Source organism: Neoarius graeffei, chromosome 23 (genome assembly GCF_027579695.1).
Source record: "Neoarius graeffei isolate fNeoGra1 chromosome 23, fNeoGra1.pri, whole genome shotgun sequence".
Classification (NCBI taxonomy): domain Eukaryota; kingdom Metazoa; phylum Chordata; class Actinopteri; order Siluriformes; family Ariidae; genus Neoarius; species Neoarius graeffei.
The window spans coordinates 46,441,635-46,462,586 of NC_083591.1; the positions used below are offsets into that span (position 1 = coordinate 46,441,635).

Below are 20,952 nucleotides of genomic sequence, written 5' to 3' on the forward strand. Positions count from 1 at the left end.
GTGCAGACGAGCAGCAATGTTCTTTTTGGAGAGCAGTGGCTTTCTCCTTGCAACCCTGCCATGCACACCATTGTTGTTCAGTGTTCTGATGGTGGACTCATGAACATTAGCCAAGGCCTTCAGTTGCTTAGAAGTAACCCTGGGGCCCTTTGTGACCTCGCCGACTATTACATGCCTTGCTCTTGCAGTGATCTTTGTTGGTCGACCACTCCTGGGGAGGGTAACAAATGGTCTTGAATTTCCTCCATTTGTACCCAGTCTGTCTGACTGTGGATTGGTGGAGTCCAAACTCTTCAGAGATGGTTTTGTAACCTTTTCCAGCCTGATGAGCATCAACAACGCTTTTTCTGAGGTCCTCAGAAATCTCCTTTGTTCGTGCCATGATACACTTCCACAAACAAGATCAGACTTTGATAGATCCCTGTTCTTTAAATAAAACAGGGCGCCCACTCACACCTGATTGTCACCAGACTCTAAATTCACCTTCAAATTAACTGCTAATCCTAGAGGTTCGCATACTTTTGCCACTCACAGATATGTAATATTGGATCATTTTCCTCAATAAATAAATGACCAAGTATAATATGTTTGTCTCATTTGTTTAACTGGGTTCTCTTTATCTACTTTGAGGACTTGGGTCATATTTATGCAGAAATACAGAAAATTCTAAAGGGTTCACAAACTTTCAAGCACCACTGTATGGATGTGATGTGACCCTAGTGATTACTGATAGAAAAATCCAATCACGTTTTAGAAAAGAAAAGGGGGGGGGGAAAAGCATCCACTTTCAAAGCTGCTTCATTCCTTGACAGAAATGTAGTGGAGTAGAAAGTCTTTCAAATGCAGTTAAGTTAAAGTCATAAGTCTAAAAAAAACACCATTTAATACTCAAGTAAATGTTCGTTACTGTCCTACTCTGGTTACTACCTTACTAAATAGTATGTGAGTATACGGGGATTTTAGCCGTAGCCAATGAAACGTCAGTGTTTCCGGAAGTCTAACGCTATTGGTTGATGGAGGACGTGTCGCGCGACGTTCCTGAAGGCGGAAGTGAACGCTTGGTGGAAAGTAATGTAAACATTGTGTTAACCGAGTGCTCGAGAGAAAAGCGGTTTATAAGAAACTGACATTCTGTACAACAGAATTAGACTGAATTTAGTTTTCATTGCTTATTAGACACTTCAAACAGGGGGTTGTTATATCTATATTATAATTATTTTTGTCTTAAACCCCTTCAACAGCGCCGAATAGACCTCATTTCCTGAGAACAATGTCTTCTGTCGATATCCATTCCCAGTTAGCGTCCATAATAGAAAGGTTTGCTAAGGGTGCACTGGTAGAGATGACCAAAATCATAGATAAGGACTCGGCGCTTTTACGTGCGGAGATAGCGCGGAGACAGATGGAGGTCGAGGCGCTTTTGTGTAAACTGCAGTTCGCAGAGAGTGAGCTGAGATCGGCGCGCCAGGCAGCAGCCATCCGCCAGTCCGCTCCCAACCGCCGGTCGGTGGCTGTACAGGTGACAATCACAGCTGCACGCCAAGGTAAGCTGGATCATGAAGACTTTTATTGGAGTTGTGGACCCTCAGGATCATCTTTCTGGGATTAAAATCATAATCATGTTAGAGAGTCAGCTATTTTTTTTTTTTAAAAAAGCAATGTCAAAAAGAAGACAAACACATGGAGAATAAATCTCTTTATTTTTTTCGCGGTCCAAATCCTGCGCTCTGATTGGCTGGCGAGCGGATCCCGGTTATGGACCTCTGGCGAGTCGCTCATTCACAACAACAAAGTAGCATTTTTTGTCAACGTTTATCTTTTTTTAAAATAAACATTATTTAGAAAAATCTTATAAATTTTTGCCGGCATTTCTCAGCATAATAGCATTAATTTTACAGCATGGATAGCGATACAGTGTTCACAGCGAAAGCGAGTTTTACTACCCTGAGGAGGAAGAAGAAATAAAAGAAAACATTTCAGGAGAAAGCTAAAAACCTCTAACTTGCTAACGCCGAGCAAAAACATGGCTGAATCCTGAATGACTCCTATTTGTATAAATAAGGGACGACATAGGCGGCAAAATGTAGTTTTTTTCCTGCCATAGACCCCTTTCACATGACGTCACCACGCCATATTGGAAGACCAAGTACATGCACTCACAATATAAAACAAAGTACGAGCGAGAATGAAGTGACACGATGGCTGATAATTCGGGTTATGTCAGTACATTACCAGCTGCAGAAAGGGCACGGTATGTGGAGAAACTGGCTGTGATTGATGGGTTTGACCCATATGATAAGACTCGGGGCAAGGGAGAATGGAAACATAAGGAGGACCTGACACCAATGCCGCTTTTCCACTACAAACACGGCTGAGTCGGGCTGAGCCATGCCGTGCTGAGTCGAGCTGAGTGGGGCTGTTGGAGTTGCATTTCGACTACAACCGCGCTGAACCGTGCTGGCTGGAAGTGGGTGGACACATTGGGTGGAGTTAGCGAAAGTGGGTGGACGTCAGGTGATGTCGTTAAGCAGCGCAAACAGTGACATCAGTGAGCTTTTAAGCGGTAGTCTCACGACCCGGATAGTAAACAATAAACATGGAGGACATGGAGTCGTTAGTGTTGCTGGTCTTGGTGCTGTGGCTTGTTGTCACCGACAACGCCAACAGATACTGGCAAGAGCGTATAGATGAGGCGAGGCGCATAAGGCTTCAGAAATTCTCGTAATTCGTAATTCTTCTTCTTCCGGGTTTACGGTGTTTACAGATCCCAGCGTGCTCGCGGGGCGTGTGTGGGCATGTGAGGACACTCCTCCTCACCAATCAGTGCACAGGGGAGTGTCTGCTCACGCCCCCAGCCTCACTCGGCACGGTTTGGCTCGCTTCAGCCCCACTCCAAAACGGTGCGAGTTTTAGGGGCTAAGCAGGGCTGAAGCGAGCTGAGTCGTGCTGGTTTTTGGTAGTCGAAACGCGAGCCGTGTCGGGCTGAAGTGAGCTGAAGCGAGCTGAAGTGAGCTGAAAAAGGGTAGTGGAAAAGGGCCACAATTCTGCCATCTGTTTGCTACCCAGACATTGTAAACTATTTGTTGTTTACACCCAATGCCTACACTCAGTGTTCGAACTATGCTGATATTTTCGGGGGGCCCCTTTTTTTCCCTTGGGGGTGTGTGTGCTTGCGCTTGTCTCGGAGCGCGGATCTCCAAACACATGAGAAGCCTATCTTACGCACATATCACGCGGACTCCACACACGCATCGCATCTGAAGTCATAACTCATCAGGGGAAATCGTGTCCGCATTGGCATGTTCAAAAAACAACCTCGCGTCAACAATGATACCACACGCAAGGAAAAAAAAAAACAGTCAGGCTACTCAACAACCAACCTGGCAGCAGCGAGCAAGCCCCAAACCATCCTAAATTATTATTATTATTAAATTGTAGAAGTCTGGGAGGCTTGCTCCTCATACAGTTATCAACTTGGGGCCACTTTAGCATGTTTTAAATCTGAATTTCTTGCGTTTGCTTACCTCAAAGTGTCCGCAGATCATGCACAGACTTATCCATTATATCCACAGTTTTTTGCCAAGTCTCTCACAGGTTTCTTTCAAGTCTACTGTTGGGCCAATAAATCAGCTCAGATTTGTTTAAGTCGTTTGCCACTCCACTTTATTCTTGTGGGTTCACATACCGCTGCCGTTATTATCCCCTTATCACGAGTTTGTTGGTCTTCCAAAATGGCGCAGGGTCTGTTTACTTCCGGTTTCGGGTGACGTCAGTGAAAGGGGTCTATAGAGGGCTACCGCGTGACGTCACCGTACCGCGAGATTTTGTTAGGGCGCCATATTAGAAGACCAAGTACATACATACATACATACATACTCACAATATAAAACAAACTACGAGCGAGAGTGAAGTGACACGATGGCTGATAATTCGGGTTATGTCAGTACATTACCAGCTGCAGAAAGGGCATGGTATGTGGAGAAACTGGCTGTGATTGATGGGTTTGACCCATATGATAAGACTCGGGGCAAGGGAGAATGGAAACATAAGGAGGACCTGACACCAATTCTGCCGTCTGTTTGCTACCCAGACATTGTAAACATTCATATAATAATCAGTGGAGATTAAATGAAATTCTCCACGATCATGTTAAAAAAATTATAGCACTTGACCACTATTGCAATCTGTATTCATGCTATGTATTTTTTTTTATTTCATAATTTATTTTTAATTTACTACTTATCTGTTTTTATTTATATATCTTTGAATTATTTGGACATGGGGAAAAACTATATTTAAAATCCAAAGAGGGATGGAGGGAGGAAAATTAAAACAAAAGAAATAAATGAAATAACAAATTTGATAAAATTAAGGATGTTTTTATTCAGTAAACCTTTAAAAAATGTTCTACAACACTCTAGCCTAGTGACTTACCAGTAATAAAATGGTCTGAACATATTCTGTACTGTTGTAGACTTGAAGTATTCAGATCCGCTCTGCATAAAGCAGCTAAATACTCTCGCTGTCTCCTGGCAGAAAGCTCCTTGGTTTGCTCCCCTTGTGTCTCAGTCACAGCTGGTATTCTGTAGAAAGACTTCTTTTCACCTTTCCCATCAGCTTTGTTAGAACACCCTAACACAGCACAAAAGTTTACCATTGTAGGTTTTTGATGAACCAAGTGCTTCGTGGGTTCACATACCGCGCGCTGCCGTTATTTCCCCCTAATCACGAGTTTGTTGGTCTTCCAATATGGCGCAGGGTTTGTTTACTTCCGGTTTCGGGTGACGTCAGTGCAAAGGGTCTATACCGAGGAGGAAGCAATTTGCATTACAGCCGTGAAAGAGGATTCAAAATAGCATTAATTTTACAGCATGGATAGTGACCGCATTCACAGCGAAAGCGAGTTTTACTACCTTGAGGAAGACAAAATAAAAAAAGAACATTTCAGGAGAAGAACAGACTGCGACGGACAATAAGGTCTGCAGAGAAAATTATTAGTGTCAAGCTGCCCTCCATCCAAGACTTAATGGGTGTTCACACGGCAACTTTTACTCTGGTGTAGCACCGGGGCTGCCCCGGTAGAGCGTTCACACGGTACAAAGTTATAGCGGTGTAGCCCCTGAAAGCTGCTTAAACCGGTGCAAATCTAACCCTGCTCGGGAGGTGGTTTAAGAAATTTACTCCAGAGTAAATGCTAGTTTGCGGGGCAGCACCGATATAAAATGGGACGTCTGAACGCTACGGGGTAGACTCGCTACGTGTGAGGAGAGTTGATTACATACGGGCATTGCATAATTTGCATCCTGGTATTTTGCGCTTCCAAAATGGCGAATATCAACAACAACAGAACTGCGTGTCTTCATCCACGTTGTTTTCCCGGCGCTTGGTGATGCCATGACAACCGGGAAAAGGAAGAACATTTTCACGCATGCGCATATTTAATTTCCGCATTATTACTATCGTATAGCACGGTCGCAAAAACTGCCGTGTGAACGCAAGTGGGGCTGCACCGGTGCTAACACGCTTCTCTCTAGTAAGCAGGTTTGTGACGTGTGAATGCTCCACAAAATTTACACCGGTGTAAGATATATCACAACAAAATACATCAGTGCAGCATCGATGCAAATATGTGCCGTGTGAACACCCCTTTATACTTGTCCAGAGTCAGGAAACGGGCAGGTAACATCTCTGCGGACCCATCACACCCTGGTCACAATCTGTTTAATCTTCTCCCCTCAGGGAGGCGATATAGATCACCTCATCTCATTATCTCTAGCCGCTTTATCCTGTTCTACAGGGTCGCAGGCAAGCTGGAGCCTATCCCAGCTAACTACAGGTGAAAAGTGGGGTACACCCTGGACAAGTCGCCAGGCTGACACACAGACAACCATTCACACTCACATTCAAACCTACGGTCAATTTAGAGTCACCAGTTAACCTAACCTGCATGTCTTTGGACTGTGGGGGAAACCAGAGCACCTGGAGGAAACCCACGCGGACAACATGCAAACTCCGCACAGAAAGGCCCTCGCCGGCCACGGAGCTCAAACCCGGACCTTCTTGCTGTGAGGCGACGGTGCTAACCTCTACACCACCGTGCCGCCCGAGATATAGATCACTGTATGCAAAAACAACCAGACACAAGAACAGTTTCTTCCCTCAGGCTGTCTCTGTGATGAACAGCTAAAATCCAGATTCATATATCAGTAATATCACTCACTTGTAAAATATCTGAACACTCATACAGTCATTCTGTGCACACTGTATACTTTATATTTATTTAACTATTCCATACTTGACTTACCTGGATTACTTTGCACTATGCACCTATTTTTGTTGTTGTTTGTTTTGTGTATACGCTTTATCTGTTTTGAGAGCTAAGTGAACCGGAGTCAAATTCCTCGTGTGTGTCCATATACCTGGCAATAAAAGTGATTCTGAAAGCTAAAAGCCTCTAACTGTTGCTAACGCCGAGCAAAAACATGGCCGAATCCTGAATGACTCCTATTTGTATAAATAGGGGACGACATAGGCGGCAAAATGTAGGGGTTTTTTTTTCCTGCCATGGAAGTGCACTTGTATACCGAGGAGGAAGCCATTTGCATTACAGCCGTGAATGAGGATTCAAAATGGCGGCTCGGTTCTTCCTTTCGGGCGCTCTCGTTTTCTGTTAGAATTTGGTAAAGAAAAAAAATATATATATATATATATATATTTACCAGCTTAAGGTCGGTCCGTATGGTGAAATACCGTGACCTCGGCCTTGAATACCGATCTCGGCCCAGAGGGCCTCGCTCAGTACTTTCAAGATCTCAGTCATGGTATTTCACCATACAGGCCGACCTTAAGCTGGCAAATAACATGTGTGTTTCAGGAGGAAACTACAAAAAGAAAGTGTGAGGTGTATAGTGGTATGCAAAAGTTTGTGCACCCCTGGTCAAAATTGCTGTTACTGTGAACAGTTAAGTGGGTTGAAGATGAAATGATCTCCAAAAGGCATAAAGTTAAAGATGACCCTAACCCTTTATATTTTAAGCAAAAACAATATATTTTTTAAATTTTCATCTTTTACATTTTCAAAATGACAAAAAAGGAAAAGGGCCTGAAGCAAAAGTTTGGGCACCCTGCATGGTTAGTACTTAGTAATACCCCCTTTGGCAAGTATCACAGCTTGTAAACACTTTTTGTAGCCAGCTAATAATCTTTCAGTTCTTACCTGGGGGATTTTCACACATTCGTCCTTGCAAAAGGCTTCTAGTTCTACAAGTTTCTTGGGCTGTCTTGCATGCACTGCTCTTTTGAGATCTATCCACAGATTTTCAATGATGTTTAGGTCAGGGGACTGTGAGGGCCAGGGCAAAACCTTCAGCTTGTGCCTCTTGAGGTATTCCATTGTAGATTTTGAGGTGTGTTTTGGATCATCGTCTTATTGTAGGACCCATCCTCTTTTTAACTTCAACTTTTTTACAGATGGTGTGATGTTTGCTTCCAGAATTTGCTGGTATTTATTCGAATCCATGCTTCCCTCGACCAATGAAATGTGCCCTGTGTCACTGGCTGCAACACAACCCCAAAGCATGATTGATCCACACCCATGCTTCAGAGTTGGAGAGGTGTTCTTTTCCTGGAATTTGGCACTCTTTTTTTTCCCTCCAAACATACTTTTGCACATTGTGGCCAAAAAGTTCTATTTTGATTTCATCAGTCCACAGGACTTGTTTCCAGAATGCATCAGGCTTGCTTAGATGTTCGTTTGCAAACTTCAGACGCTGAATTTTGTGGCTAGGACGCAGGAAAGGTTTTCTTCTGATGACTCTCCCATGAAGGTCATATTTGTTCAGGTGTCGCTGCATAGTAGAACAGTGCACCACCACTCCAGGGTCTGCTAAATCTTTCTGAAGGTCTTTTGCAGTCAAACAGGGGTTTTTATTTGCCTTTCTAGCAATCCAATGAGCAGTTCTTTCAGAAAGTATTCTTCATCTTCCAGACCTCACCTTGATCTCCACTGTTTCTGTTAACTGCCATTTCTTAACATTACAATCTGAGGAAACAGCTACCTGAAAACACTTTGCTATATTCTTGTAGCCTTCTCCTGCTTTGTGAGCATCAATTATTTTATTATTCAGAATGCGAGGGAGTTGCTTAGAGGAGCCCATGGCCGTTTATTTTAGGGACAAATTTGAGGAGTCAGAGAATTTATACAGCTTTGAATTCTGCATCATCTGACCTTTCCTAACGAAGAATTTGAACAAGCCACAGCTCAATAAGCTAATTAAGGTCTGGAACCTTGGTAAAAGTTACCGGAGAACTCGAATGTATTGGGGTGCTCAAACTTTCGCATGGTGTTCCTTTTCTTTTTTCACTCTCCAATTGTACAAAAAAATAATACACAAATCCTGCATAAAACGCTGAAAAGAAATGTGTCGTCTTTACCTTTATGCTTTTTGGTGATCAGTTCATCTTCTGCTCACTTAACTATTTGCAGTAACAGACATTTTCAGCAAGGGTGCCCAAACTTTTGCATGCCACTGTACATGATGATCACGTGCATTTCAGTTACAATGCAGTCAGATCCATACCTTTTTGTAATAATCCATATGTAAGTGGTGAGCACGGTCGCCTCAGAGCAAGAAGGTTCTGGGTTCCAGGCTGGCAGCCAGCGAGGGCCTTTCTGTATGGAGTTTGCATGTTCTCCCCGTGTCTGCGTGGGTTTCCTCTGGGTGCTCCGGTTTCCCCCACAGTCCAAAGACATGCGATTAGGTTAATATGGGACGGCCTTGGGCTGAGGTGCCCTTGAGCGAGGAACCTAACTCCCAACTGCTCCCCGGGCACTGTTAGCATGGCTGCCCACTGCTCTGGGTATGTGTGTGTGCTCATTGCTCATGTGTGTATTCACTGCTTCAGATGGGTTAAATGCAGAGAGGAATTTCACAAGTGTATGATGAATAAAGTTCTTTCTTTCTTTCTTTCTTTCTTTCTTTCTTTCTTTCTTTCTTTCTAAACCTTCTCTGGCAATGACAATGTTTCTTTATTGACACCTCTAGGCAGAACACTAAAATATAATATAACTAAGAAAGTTTATTGATATCACTTTTTTTTTCTAAGTTAAAACCAGAACTGTGAATTTTGTAGAAGAAAAAAATGTAATTTGAAAAGAGGTGCAGGAAGCCCTAGTATAACTTGAAAGCTAATCTAGTTAAGGGCTTCCTAGGCTGAGGGGTGAGCGTTGGACAGAGGTGGACAGTAACGAAGTACTGTACTTAAGTACAATTTTTGAGTATCTGTACTTTTACTTGAGTATTAATTTTTTTGGAAACTTATGACTTTAACTTCATGACATTTGAAAGACAAAAATATCATACTTTTTACTCCACTACATTTCTGTTAAGGTCCTCGTTATTATGAAGCAGCTTTGCAAGTGGATGTTTTTTATTTCTTTTCTTAAACGTGATTGGATTTTTCACAAGTTTATCGCATCGCTCCTGTGAAGGACGGCCCCATGAGGACAGTTGAGGGTTATACCTGGAGGACGCTCTGGACTCTTGCAGTAATGCTTTTATGGCTGAGGACTACAGTTGACTTGCTAACTTTAGGACTGCAGTTATCATGAACAGTTTTGCACTCAAGCTTCCATCAATGAAAAGTTATAACATCAACGAAACTGTCTTCATGTTAAAATTGTTAATGTTATAGTCAGGCTGTCTGTTGTTGCCCAAATGAGGATGGGTTCCCTTTTGAGTCTGGTTCCTCTCGAGGTTTCTTCCTCATGTCGTCTGAGGGAGTTTTTCCTTGCCACCGTCGCCACAGGCTCGCTCGTTGGGGATAGATTAGGGATAAAATTAGCTCATGTTTTAAGTCGTTCAAATTCTGTAAAGCTGCTTTGCGACAATGTTTTATTGTTAAAAGCGCTGTACAAATAAACTTGACTTGACTTGACAAGTGACACTGAGACAGTTTGTCAGTGATCACTCGGGTCACATCACATCCATAGACTGTATAATATCAAGTTCAGTGATTTTCTCAGCAGCATTATTTGAACATGTTCAGTTGATGGCAGAATGGAAGGAGGCGGTTCTTCTGGAGAATGCACACACCCATGGTTATAGCTAGAACCCATGTTTCAGTTTTCAGAAAGGAATAAAGATTAGTTTCGTTTTAAATATTTGCTTTGTTTGCCGAAAACGAACCACATCACAGCCTACAAAAACTCACCAGCCAACCTGCGGAAGCATATTGAGGTATATAAATGTTTTTTTTTTATTCCAAGAGAAAGCTTGCAACAAAGTTTTATGTGCTTTTAGAGCTAGCGATAATGTTGCAATAGCTATGCAGTCTGGTTCGTCAAATGACTTTCTATGGATTTGACCGACAAGTTGCTGTAGCCTTGTCCACGGCTAACGTTTACACATAGCTAGTTAACTTGGACACTGCTAGTTAGCATGTAAAAATGGAGTTACGCTAACATGAATAACGTTAACTTATCTGAAGTACTTTCAGAAATATGTTTTAGCATAATCTTGCCAAATAAACAATGTGAAAATCTTTCTTTTCTAGTAGCGTTAGCTACCCAATATAATTTTGAGTTTGAAAAGAGTTTGCTAGCACGTCAGGTGGAGTTTCACTGACTAGCTAGCTTAACGTTAAACCACCACGATGGCACAGCATGCGTTCATTTTGTGAATTCACATTTCTGTCTTTGGTAATGACATTATGTATTGTAAGCATTGTGGCAATAATACAGCAATGTGTTGACAGAAAATGTACTTTTAATACTTAAGTATTTTTAAAAGCAAGTACTTAAGTAAAAATTTGACTGGACAACTTTCACTTGTATCGGAGTAACATTTGACCAGTGAGATCTGTACTTTGACTTAAGTAATGAAGTTGGGTACTTTGTCCACCTCTGGCGTCGGATGACATCATTCGTTAAAGTTAGACTAGGCAACATTGGACAAGCCAGCAAGAATAAGCTAGACTGTGAAAGTATTCAACCAAAAAAATCCCACCCTCTCCTTTAGGCCTCCCTCAAAAGCCACACCTTCAAAACACATGAACATGCACTGCCTGAGTACTGCCCGAGTGCGAGTCCAATTAGCTACAATGTCAGAAACAGGGGTACAGTAGGGAGCCCATTTCTGTCCTCCAAGGTACAATCTACACTTATGTACCCCTTAGGGTTTATTATTGGACTTCAAGGTCCAATAATTTAGGGCCAAAAAGGTACATATATGTTCCCAAGCAGTAAAAAAAGTACACACAAGTAACTTAGAGAGTACTGCCTCAGTAACAAGCCATTGTACCCCTAAAGGTACAACAGTGTACTTTATTTTTTGAGAGTGTAGCTACGGTGGCTACATAGTTCTAGAAAATAGCAAATTCCCCCAAAAAACTAAACAAACCAGATAATTACTTGTCCAACAGAAATTCAGTAACAATGGCATTGCTTTTCAGGCCCTTCAACTCCCTCAGTTGTTGCCATCGTTGAAAAGCCATACCAGTGTTGACTCTGGTTTGACCGCTTGCTTTATCCAACCTCTTTTTCATCATGGCCTTTTCTACTTCAGGCTTTCCTTTCTTTTCTTGCTTTGTTTAGCAGGGCAAGCTGTTCTATGTATAATGTTAGGTGTAACTGAACATTTTGACTGCCCTTTCTCTGCCATTCTTGTACAACTAGTTTGCTAGATAACAACATTACAGTGGGGCAAAAAAGTATTTAGTCAGTCACCAATTGTGCAAGTTCTCCCACTTAAAAAGATGAGAGAGGCCTGTAATTTTCATCATAGGTATACCTCAACTATGAGAGACAAAATGAGGAAAAAAAATCCAGAAAATCAAATTGTCTGATTTTTAAAGAATTTATTTGCAAATTATGGTGGAAAATAAGTATTTGGTCAATAACAAAAGTTCATCTCAATACTTTTATATACCCTTTGTTGGCAATGACAGAGGTCAAACGTTTTCTGTAAGTCTTCACAAGGTTTTCACACACTGTTGCTGGTATTTTGGCCCATTCCTCCATGCAGATCTCCTCTAGAGCAGTGATGTTTTGGGGCTGTCGCTGGGCAACACGGACTTTCAACTCCATCCAAAGATTTTCTATGGGGTTGAGATCTGGAGACTGGCTAGGCCACTCCAGGACCTTGAAATGCTTCTTACGAAGCCACTCCTTCGTTGCCCGGGTGGTGTGTTTGGGATCATTGTCATGCTGAAAGACCCAGCCACGTTTCATCTTCAATGCCCTTGCTGATGGAAGGAGGTTTTCACTCAAAATCTCACGATACATGGCCCCATTCATTCTTTCCTTTACACGGATCAGTCGTCCTGGTCCCTTTGCAGAAAAACAGCCCCAAAGCATGATGTTTCTACCCCCATGCTTCACAGTAGGTGTGGTGTTCTTTGGATGCAACGCAGCATTCTTTCTCCTCCAAACACAACAAGTTGAGTTTTTACCAAAAAGTTCTATTTTGGTTTCATCTGACCATATGACATTCTCCCAATCCTCTTCTGGATCATCCAAATGCTCTCTAGCAAACTTCAGACGGGCCTGGACATGTACTGGCTTAAGCAGGGGGACACGTCTGGCACTGCAGGATTTGAGTCCCTGGCGGCGTAGTGTGTTACTGATGGTAGCCTTTGTTACTTTGGTCCCAGCTCTCTGCAGGTCATTCACTAGGTCCCCCTGTGTGGTTCTGGGATTTTTGCTCACCGCTCTTGTGATCATTTTGACCCCATGGGGTGAGATCTTGCGTGGAGCCCCAGATCGAGGGAGATTATCAGTGGTCTTGTATGTCTTCCATTTTCTAATAATTGCTCCCACAATTGATTTCTTCACAGCAAGCTGCTTACCTATTGCAGATTCAGTCTTCCCAGCCTGGTGCAGGTCTACAGTTTTGTTTCTGGTGTCCTTTGACAGCTCTTTGGTCTTGGCCATAGTGGAGTTTGGAGTGTGACTGTTTGAGGTTGTGGACAGGTGTCTTTTATACTGATAACGAGTTCAAACAGGTGCCATTAATACAGGTAACGAGTGGAGGACAGAGGAGCCTCTTAAAGAAGTTGTTACAGGTCTGTGAGAGCCAGAAATCTTGCTTGTTTGTAGGTGACCAAATACTTATTTTACTGAGGAATTTACCAATTAATTCATTAAAAATCCTACAATGTGATTTCCTGGATTCTTTCCCCCCATTCTGTCTCTCATAGTTGAAGTGTACCTATGATGAAAATTACAGGCCTCTCTTATCTTTTTAAGTGGGAGAACTTGCACAACTGGTGGCTGACTAAATACTTTTTTGCCCCACTGTATCTGCCTAGCCTTGTAGAAACCCCTGATCATGCGCAAAGAGTGCAGGGGCAGCATGTACGCAGGTAGTTAGGTCAAAAGGTAGGCCATCCAATCATTTCATGCCATCCAAATGAAATGATTGGATGAGCTTTTTACAGCCCTGCAACTGCCACAGATGATAGATTTTTTTTTTTTTTTGAATTGTCAGAGTATTTGATTTATTCATTGCTGTTGGGATGGAAAGAGAATTTCAAGAAATATAGCCAAAATGCTTCTAAAATAAATTGCCAACCCTAGCTTTAATCAGTCATCCAAGTCAACATTTTTTGGGAAAGTGGCCCATGTTTCTCCAACGTCTTCTCCTGTGTTCCTGTGGGTTTCCTCCAGGGTTCTGAGAGAGAGAAAATGGTGCCTTATGGATGGACTGGCATCCCATTTGGAGTGCATTCCTGCCTCAATATAAGGAAATCAAGAAGGATTTTCTTTTTATTAGCTTTAAAGCCATCTAGGAAGATATGAAGAATAAGTAATTACGACTAAGAAGGACAATTTTGTCGATAGTCAGTGAGATTTTACGAATGACCATTTTCCCGTAACCCAAGTTTGTTGACCTTTCCTATACACAATGGAACAGTGTACCTTTGTCTTGTTCATATAATGTACAGTATGCTAAACCACTGGTATTGGGTGAGTTTGTTTGTTATTTTAGGTTCATTATTTATGACCTTTTGACTGCAAAGTACAAAAACGTAATCGATTTTTTTTTCCCCTTCTAACTACAGACTGTAAGGAAATGCGTACAGACATACACATGGAGACTTCTTCAGGGCGTTCTTCGAAAGCAAAGGTAACATTTTGTCTTTTTAAGAATATTCCTTTACTTGTCAATGCTGCTCTTTTAAACATTTCCTGTTACAGCAGGAGGACCGAGCAGAGTCCTTTCATGTTAAAGAAGAGAGGACGGAGTTGAAATCGTGGGACAATGCAGACGGTAAACTGAAGTCTTCCTCTGTAGATTCACTTACATTATCATTACACTCTTTCACCAGTTTTATCAGGCAAGCCTGTGCTTTGAACCCACATTCATCCCTGTCCATCAGCAGAAAGGGACCACCACTGATCAGATATTATTTGGATGATGGGCCTGGTACAAGTTTTGTTCGCATACACTCGCGGGCCTCTTTATTTACACACTTACTCAGGCTCATCTTTTTCAATTCACACTGTGCGTTAGTCACGCTAGGGCTGTGCCGATAGACGATGCCATCGTCCATTGATGATGGTGGTCATCCATCACGATGGAGAGCCACTATCGTGATACCACGCCCCCTCCTGTCATAATCATGCATATACGGTATCATCTGGGCCTATTTAACCTAAAAAGTTAGTTTTTTGTTAGTTTAGTTAGTTTTGTTTAATATATAAATATATAACATAATTATAAATACATAATTATATAAATCATTATGAAGTAATATCCTATTACCGTTTGTTCCCGTAGGCTATGGTGCAGGGACGTGCTAGTGAACATAACATGTGGTTACACAAATACAGTATGCTACTAATAATAAATTTTGACTTCATTTTTTAGCCTACACTATACTTTTAATGTAAAATTTGTCATGTTGTTCAAACAAATAGCCACTATTAACGACTTCAGTCGGGAAATATTGCACCCCAAACGGCAGTGAAGCGCAGACTTCGGCAGAAGTCAAATAACTTTAATCTGGTAAATAGGCCTACTTTCAGACACAAAATGGTCCACTCTAAGCCATAATGTCAAACCAAATGGAAGAATGAAGGTGATTCTGACAAATGTAAAGACAGTAAAAAAAAAACAATATTAAATCATGATTTTAAAAGCTGGTGCAATAATTCAAACACTAATAAATTGGAAAAATTAGCGCGTTCAAGTGCGCACTAAAGGCCGAAACGCATCTTCAATTGATATGGTGTAAATAAACAATGAGTAATAGCTTAAGTGTAGTTTCTTCTCATAGTTTGAATACTAGTCTTTCATTGTTAGAGCAGATTAATATCTTACCGTGATCAGTGAGTGCTCGGGGAGGTTCGTTTCCACCTGCGCTTTGCGCAGCTCATTTCTCCGAAGCCAGCTGTGCGCAAACGCAGTGTTGATTGCTCGGCAAACTCCAAACGCTCGGTCTGTACTGGCCCTCTGTTGCGCAAGTGAGTTGGTTATGGCCAGGTTCAAATTGTGCCCAAAACAACTTAACCACGGCCATTTCAATTGCCTGATGGCTGTGACAATATTCTCCCCGTTGTTATGCAGGCAATCTTTTTCTCCTCTGTTTTCCATTCGGCAAGTGTCTCGTGCAATGCGTCTTCTAAATTGTCCGCTGAATGTGTCTCTGGCATGAAACTCGTCTGCAGGCATTTGGACTGCATTGCCCACTCTCGGTCCACATAATGTACGGTAGCTGACATGTAGGGCATCATGTTGCAGCTGGACCACATATCCGTTATCAAGGCCAAATATTCCACATCACCTAGCGCTTTTTTTTTCTTTACGTGCCAAAGCCTCGGATGAGTATCTAATACTTTTAATAATAATAATAATAATAATAATAAAAAAATGTAATAATGTGGTATTAAAATCCCCCCCCCCCACGATATGATTGTCCATCACGATGTTTGCACTGTAAACATCGTCGATGCCAATTAAGGGGACATCGCACAGCCCTAAGTCACGCTGTAGCCCATCAGAGTTGGCTTCTGATCACCGTATCACTTCTGAATGGATAATTCAGTGACATTAATGTTTTTGAATCGCCAGCAATGCTGCTGCACTCAGTCTCCTCGGAGAACGTGTATACCAGATAAACTGGCAAGTTAGTGTACGCATTAATACATTGCCATATTAAAACGGTTGTTTCACTGTTTTATTTTCCATATAGAAACAGAAGAGACACGTGTTTGCTGGGAGGAGGAGCAACGCACATCCAACACTTCAGGAGAAGGTGAGGCATAGAAGTATTGTAGCAGAGATGTCCCCAAGTGGTTTTCTCCGCCTGCACAGACGGTCTGCGCCAGCTATTTGAACCCCCCCCCCCCCCCCCCCCCAAAAAAAAAAGCCTTTCAATGTTCAAGCAATTTATATAGTCTCCGCTGCCCATAATTTGCTGCAAATCCAATTATTTCACCATGAAATTGTCTTTGACTCAGGTCTAGCATGACCGGAAGCAACACCATATTTGTCGATCGATTCTCGCGCTCCGATTGGTTGAGCCAGACCACATGACCACACCGTAGCGGACAGTAAAGACGCAGTTGGTGGTTGTTGCAGACGATTTCACTCGGTTTTCACAAAATGCCGCCGAAGAAGAAACTAAAACCTTCCGTGGGCCAAATAAATATAAGGTCTATGTTTTCTCCAGGTTTGTACATATAAATCATAATATTTTCATGTCTAAGACTTGTTCTTTTTATATTCAGAAGCTACTCAGAGTGCCTCAGTTCCCATCGAGCTGTCTGGTCCCTCAGCTAAGGCTTCATAAAGTGAAAATAACTAATTGTGTGCAAATATTTATGCTGAAATTAAAACTCTACAGTACACAATACCACACCAGAAGCACATTACACACGCACCAAATAAGCTCACCATGTACAGTCAAGCCGGAAAGTCTGCACACCCCTTTCACCTTCTCCATGTTTTATTACGTTACAGACTTATTCTACAATAGATAGAGTTCATTTTTTGTCACAAAATTCTACACAAAATAGCCCACAATAACAAAGTAAAAGCAGGTTTTTAGAAAATATGCAATTTTATTTTACTGACAAAAATAAGTTATTTAGGGGTTACGTATCTGTACACACCCTGAGCCTAATACTTGGTTGATGCACCTTTGGCAGCAATTACAGCTTCAAGGTGTCTTGGGAAAGAAGCTACGAGCTTGACACACTTGTTTCTGGACATTTTTGCCCATTCCTCTTGGCATATCCTTGCAAGCTCCATCAGGTTGGATGGGGAGCATCGGTACACAGCCATTTTCAGCTCCTTCCACAGATATTCAATTTGATTCAGGTCTGGGCTCTGGCTAGCCTGGGAAATCCCATGCTGCTTTGCACAATCGTTCCGATCTGAAAAGACAGCATGGAAACTATGGTCTAAAGGCTCGCCTGAGTTAGGGAGCCAATCAGAGAGTGGGGAGGGGTGGAAAGACGGTGACGCGTACTACTCGACAAACGGAAGCTTGTAGTTTATTTGGGACTGTTTACGGATCACATTTAACATGGCGGAGAGCGATACGAACCAAACTTTCGATCAAGCTTTAGACACTGTTCTGAATAGTTTAGAGCGAAAGTTTGTTTTAAAAAAAGAACAGCGTTTGGCGTTACAGTCTTTCTTCGCCTCTTCGTCTTCTTCGTCGCTCTAACTACGTCACCGGGTACAACTGCCATGATTGGCCATGGGCTACGTATACGCCAAATGATAGACATTCGCAACGTCCAATAAACGGCCGTTGACAATCGTAAACCACACCTCCCCTACGAGAAATTCAATAGGCGGATTCCAGACCATATCACTTGTGATATGGTCTGGTGTTAACCAGACTAGGCTCTGGCCAGGCCACTCAAGGACATTCACAGACTTCCTCCGAAGCCACTCCTTTGTTCTCTTGGCTGTGTGCTTCAGGTCGTTGTCATGTTGGAAGGTAAACCTTGTCCCCAGTCTGAAGTCCAGAGTGCTCTGGAGCAGGTTTTCTTCAAGGATCTTGGTGTACTTAGCTGCATTCATCTTTCCCTCTATCAGGACTAGTCACCCCATTCCCACTGCTGAAAAACATCCCCACATCATGATGCTGCCACCGCCATGCTTCACTGTAAGGATGGCATTAACCAGGTGATGAGTGGTGTCTGGTTTCCTCCAGACGTGACGCTTGGTATTCAGGCCAAAAAGTTCAATTTTGGTTTCATCAGACCAGATGAGCTTGTTTCTCATGGTTTGAGAGTCCTCTAGGTGCCTTTTTGGCAAACTCCAAGCGGGCTGTCGTGCTTTTTACTAAGTAGTGGCTTCTGTCTGACCACTCTACAATAAAGGCCTGATTTGTGGAGTGCTGCCTGGATGGTTGAGCTTCTGAAAGGTTCTCCCATCTCCACAAGGATACGCTGGAGCTCTGTTGGAGTGACCCTCAGGTTCCTGCTCACCTCCCTGGCCAAGGCCCATCTTCCCCGATTGCTCAGTTTGGCCGGGTGGCCAGGTCTAGGAAGATTCTTGGTGGCTCCAGACTTCTTCCATTTACAAATGATGGTGGCCACTGTGCTCTTTGGGACCTGTAAAGCTGCAGCAATTTTTTTTTTTGTACCCTTCTCCAGATCTATGCCATGACACAATCCTGTTTCTGAGGTCTGCAGCTAATTCCTTTGACCCCATGGCTTGGAGTTTGCTCTGACATGCACTGTCAACTGTGGGACCTTATATAGGCAGGTGTTGGCAATCCCCAATCATGTCCAATCAATTGAATTTACCACAGGTGGACTCCAATTAAGTTGTAGAAACAGCTTAAGCAGTATCAGTGGAAACAAAATGCACCTCAGCTCACTTTTGGGTGTTATATCAAAGGGTGTGCACACTTGTGTACACATGATATTTTACATTTTGATTTTTAATAAATTGGCGCAAATGTCTAAAAACCTGTTTTCACTTTGTCATTATGGGCTATTTTGTGTAGGATTTTGTGTCAAAAAATGGATCTTAATCTATTGTAGAATAAGTCTGTAACGTAATAAAACGTGGAGAAGGTGAAAGGGGTGTGCAGACTTTCTGGCTTGACTGTAGTTATGTTACAGAGCCAGGCAGCGTACTACAGAGGGGAACTGAGAAAGCCAAGCGTACACATCTGGAGGGAAATTTCATACATATTTTGCAAGTATATTACAGGGAAATGGTTAGTAATTTATTAGCTGAGAATGCACCAGAAGGCATGTAAATTTCAAAATTTTCTGGGGGGGGAGCATGCCCCCAGACCCCCCCCCCCCAGCATTAGTGCTCCTTTTGGAATTTTCAAATTCCAGAGCTGCCCACTACTACCTTTTTTTAAGGTTTTTTTTTTATAGCCATCTACTTCAGATTTTCTGGAGAATCCTGATCGTAGCCATCCTAATGATGTTTTATGAAAGTTTTTCTTATAAATAGCATGAAATGAATATTTTTAGTCATAATACAATAAATTACAAAAGGCAGTCAGTGCAGAGAAAGTGAGGTGTTGTCCTCGAGCTGATCTTAGAAACTTGTAAAGCAGGTTTTGAGCTAAAATATATCCCATCAATTTTATATATTGCCTAGATTTGCCATAACAGTTCTGTATTCTGTACATTCTATAGGGGTATAAAACAACTAAAATGTACCTTTCATGATAGAAATGGTTATTACAGGGCTGGTACCTCATTATAACATAACTTGTCGTAAAATATGGAGTAGTATATAAGGGGGGGAAAAAACCAAACATATTTGTCCATTTATGCAAACTCAGGAACGTCCTTTATTCTGCAGGTCTTAATGAAGCCAAACCCGGTGTTACTTGGGACTCGCCTGATCTCGAGGACTTCACAATGAGACCTGAGGCATCACAAGACACTACTAATACAATTCTTGGGCATCACAGCACAAATGCATCCCCAAACCCAAGAGAGGAAAACTCGGTTCACTATCAATATCAGCAAACCACAGAATGTGATGCCGGTCAACACGGACTCAATCGGTTCGCTCATGCTAACGCTGTAGCGCTTCCTCCAGTCAGCGAGCAGAGAGGTGACGGGGTGGGGACGGGGGAGAAGAGTTCGCGCTGCGCTCAGTGCGGTAAAACCTTCACCACGCGCTTCTACTTGAAGATCCATCAGCGCATCCATACAGGCGAGAGGCCTTACACGTGCCTACAATGCGGCAAGCGCTTCTACTGCAACTCGCACCTCATTTCACATCAGCGCTGCCACACGGGAGAGAAGCCCTACAGCTGCGAGGAGTGCGGCAAGTCGTACTCTCACTTAAACTCGCTGAAACTGCACCAGCGCAGCCACACCGAGGAAGAGGTCTGCAACTACTGGTGACTTTGAAAGCCATATATTTGGCTTTCACTGACTGTACAACATGGCACCAAGTTTAACACACACAATATGGTTATTGTGAACAATGTACAGTATAATCTTGGCTTCCGAGTTCCATATGAAAGCAAATGGCCAAGATTATGAGGAAGAAATTAGTACCTACGGAGTAAAAAAAGAAAATATTTTGATAATATTTGTAACCCAGATAAATGTTTAGACAAGAATCAGATTTCATACTGACAAAAAGCCTAGTCATATTTCAGTAATGTGGAGAAATGTCCACCTTACCTTCTACTTGCATTAAATTTATTTGGTTAGCCAAGCCTTAGTTTGGTGTCTAAAGTTTGCTTCTTTAATTCACTTTAATGTAGATTACAAGTACAGGAAGCTTATATCCAACAATTTAGTATTGTTTGAACGGGATGTTTTTAAGTCATCTCTCACTCGCACCTCAGAAAACATCACAATCATTTAAACGCGCTCAGAAAACATTCCTTGTCACTGGCATTTGTACCGGCAGCACGGTGGTGTAGTGGTTAGCGCTGTCGCCTCACAGCAAGAAGGTCCAGGTTCAAGCCCCGTGGCCGGCGAGGGCCTTTCTGTGCGGA

At 42.5% G+C, this 20,952-nt stretch overlaps 1 protein-coding gene across 2 annotated transcripts; it reads left to right on the forward strand.

Moving 5' to 3' along the window:
- The first annotated feature begins 1,057 nt into the window (after positions 1-1,057).
- Positions 1,058-20,672, forward strand: si:dkeyp-68b7.5 (zinc finger protein 397). 2 transcript variants are annotated; one of them, XM_060906269.1, is made up of 5 exons: positions 1,058-1,544; positions 14,062-14,126; positions 14,198-14,270; positions 16,195-16,257; positions 19,794-20,672. In XM_060906269.1, the coding sequence occupies exons 1-5, from the start codon at positions 1,271-1,273 to the stop codon at positions 20,345-20,347; spliced, it is 1,029 nt and encodes a 342-aa protein (XP_060762252.1). In that variant the 5' UTR covers positions 1,058-1,270; the 3' UTR covers positions 20,348-20,672. The 2 variants fall into 2 exon arrangements, with proteins under 2 accessions (XP_060762252.1, XP_060762253.1); XM_060906270.1 differs by having other exon boundaries at positions 14,201-14,270.
- The last annotated feature ends 280 nt before the right edge of the window (positions 20,673-20,952 follow it).

What these genes read in the sequence shown, in the direction of transcription:
- si:dkeyp-68b7.5 (XM_060906269.1), top strand. Translation starts at nt 1,271, where the DNA reads ATGTCTTCTGTCGATATCCATTCCCAGTTAGCGTCCATAATAGAAAGG. An exon ending in AATCACAGCTGCACGCCAAG is followed by an intron (nt 1,545 to 14,061) that starts GTAAGCTGGATC and finishes TTCTAACTACAG; the next exon opens with ACTGTAAGGAAATGCGTACA. An exon ending in ATCCAACACTTCAGGAGAAG is followed by an intron (nt 16,258 to 19,793) that starts GTGAGGCATAGA and finishes TTTATTCTGCAG; the next exon opens with GTCTTAATGAAGCCAAACCC.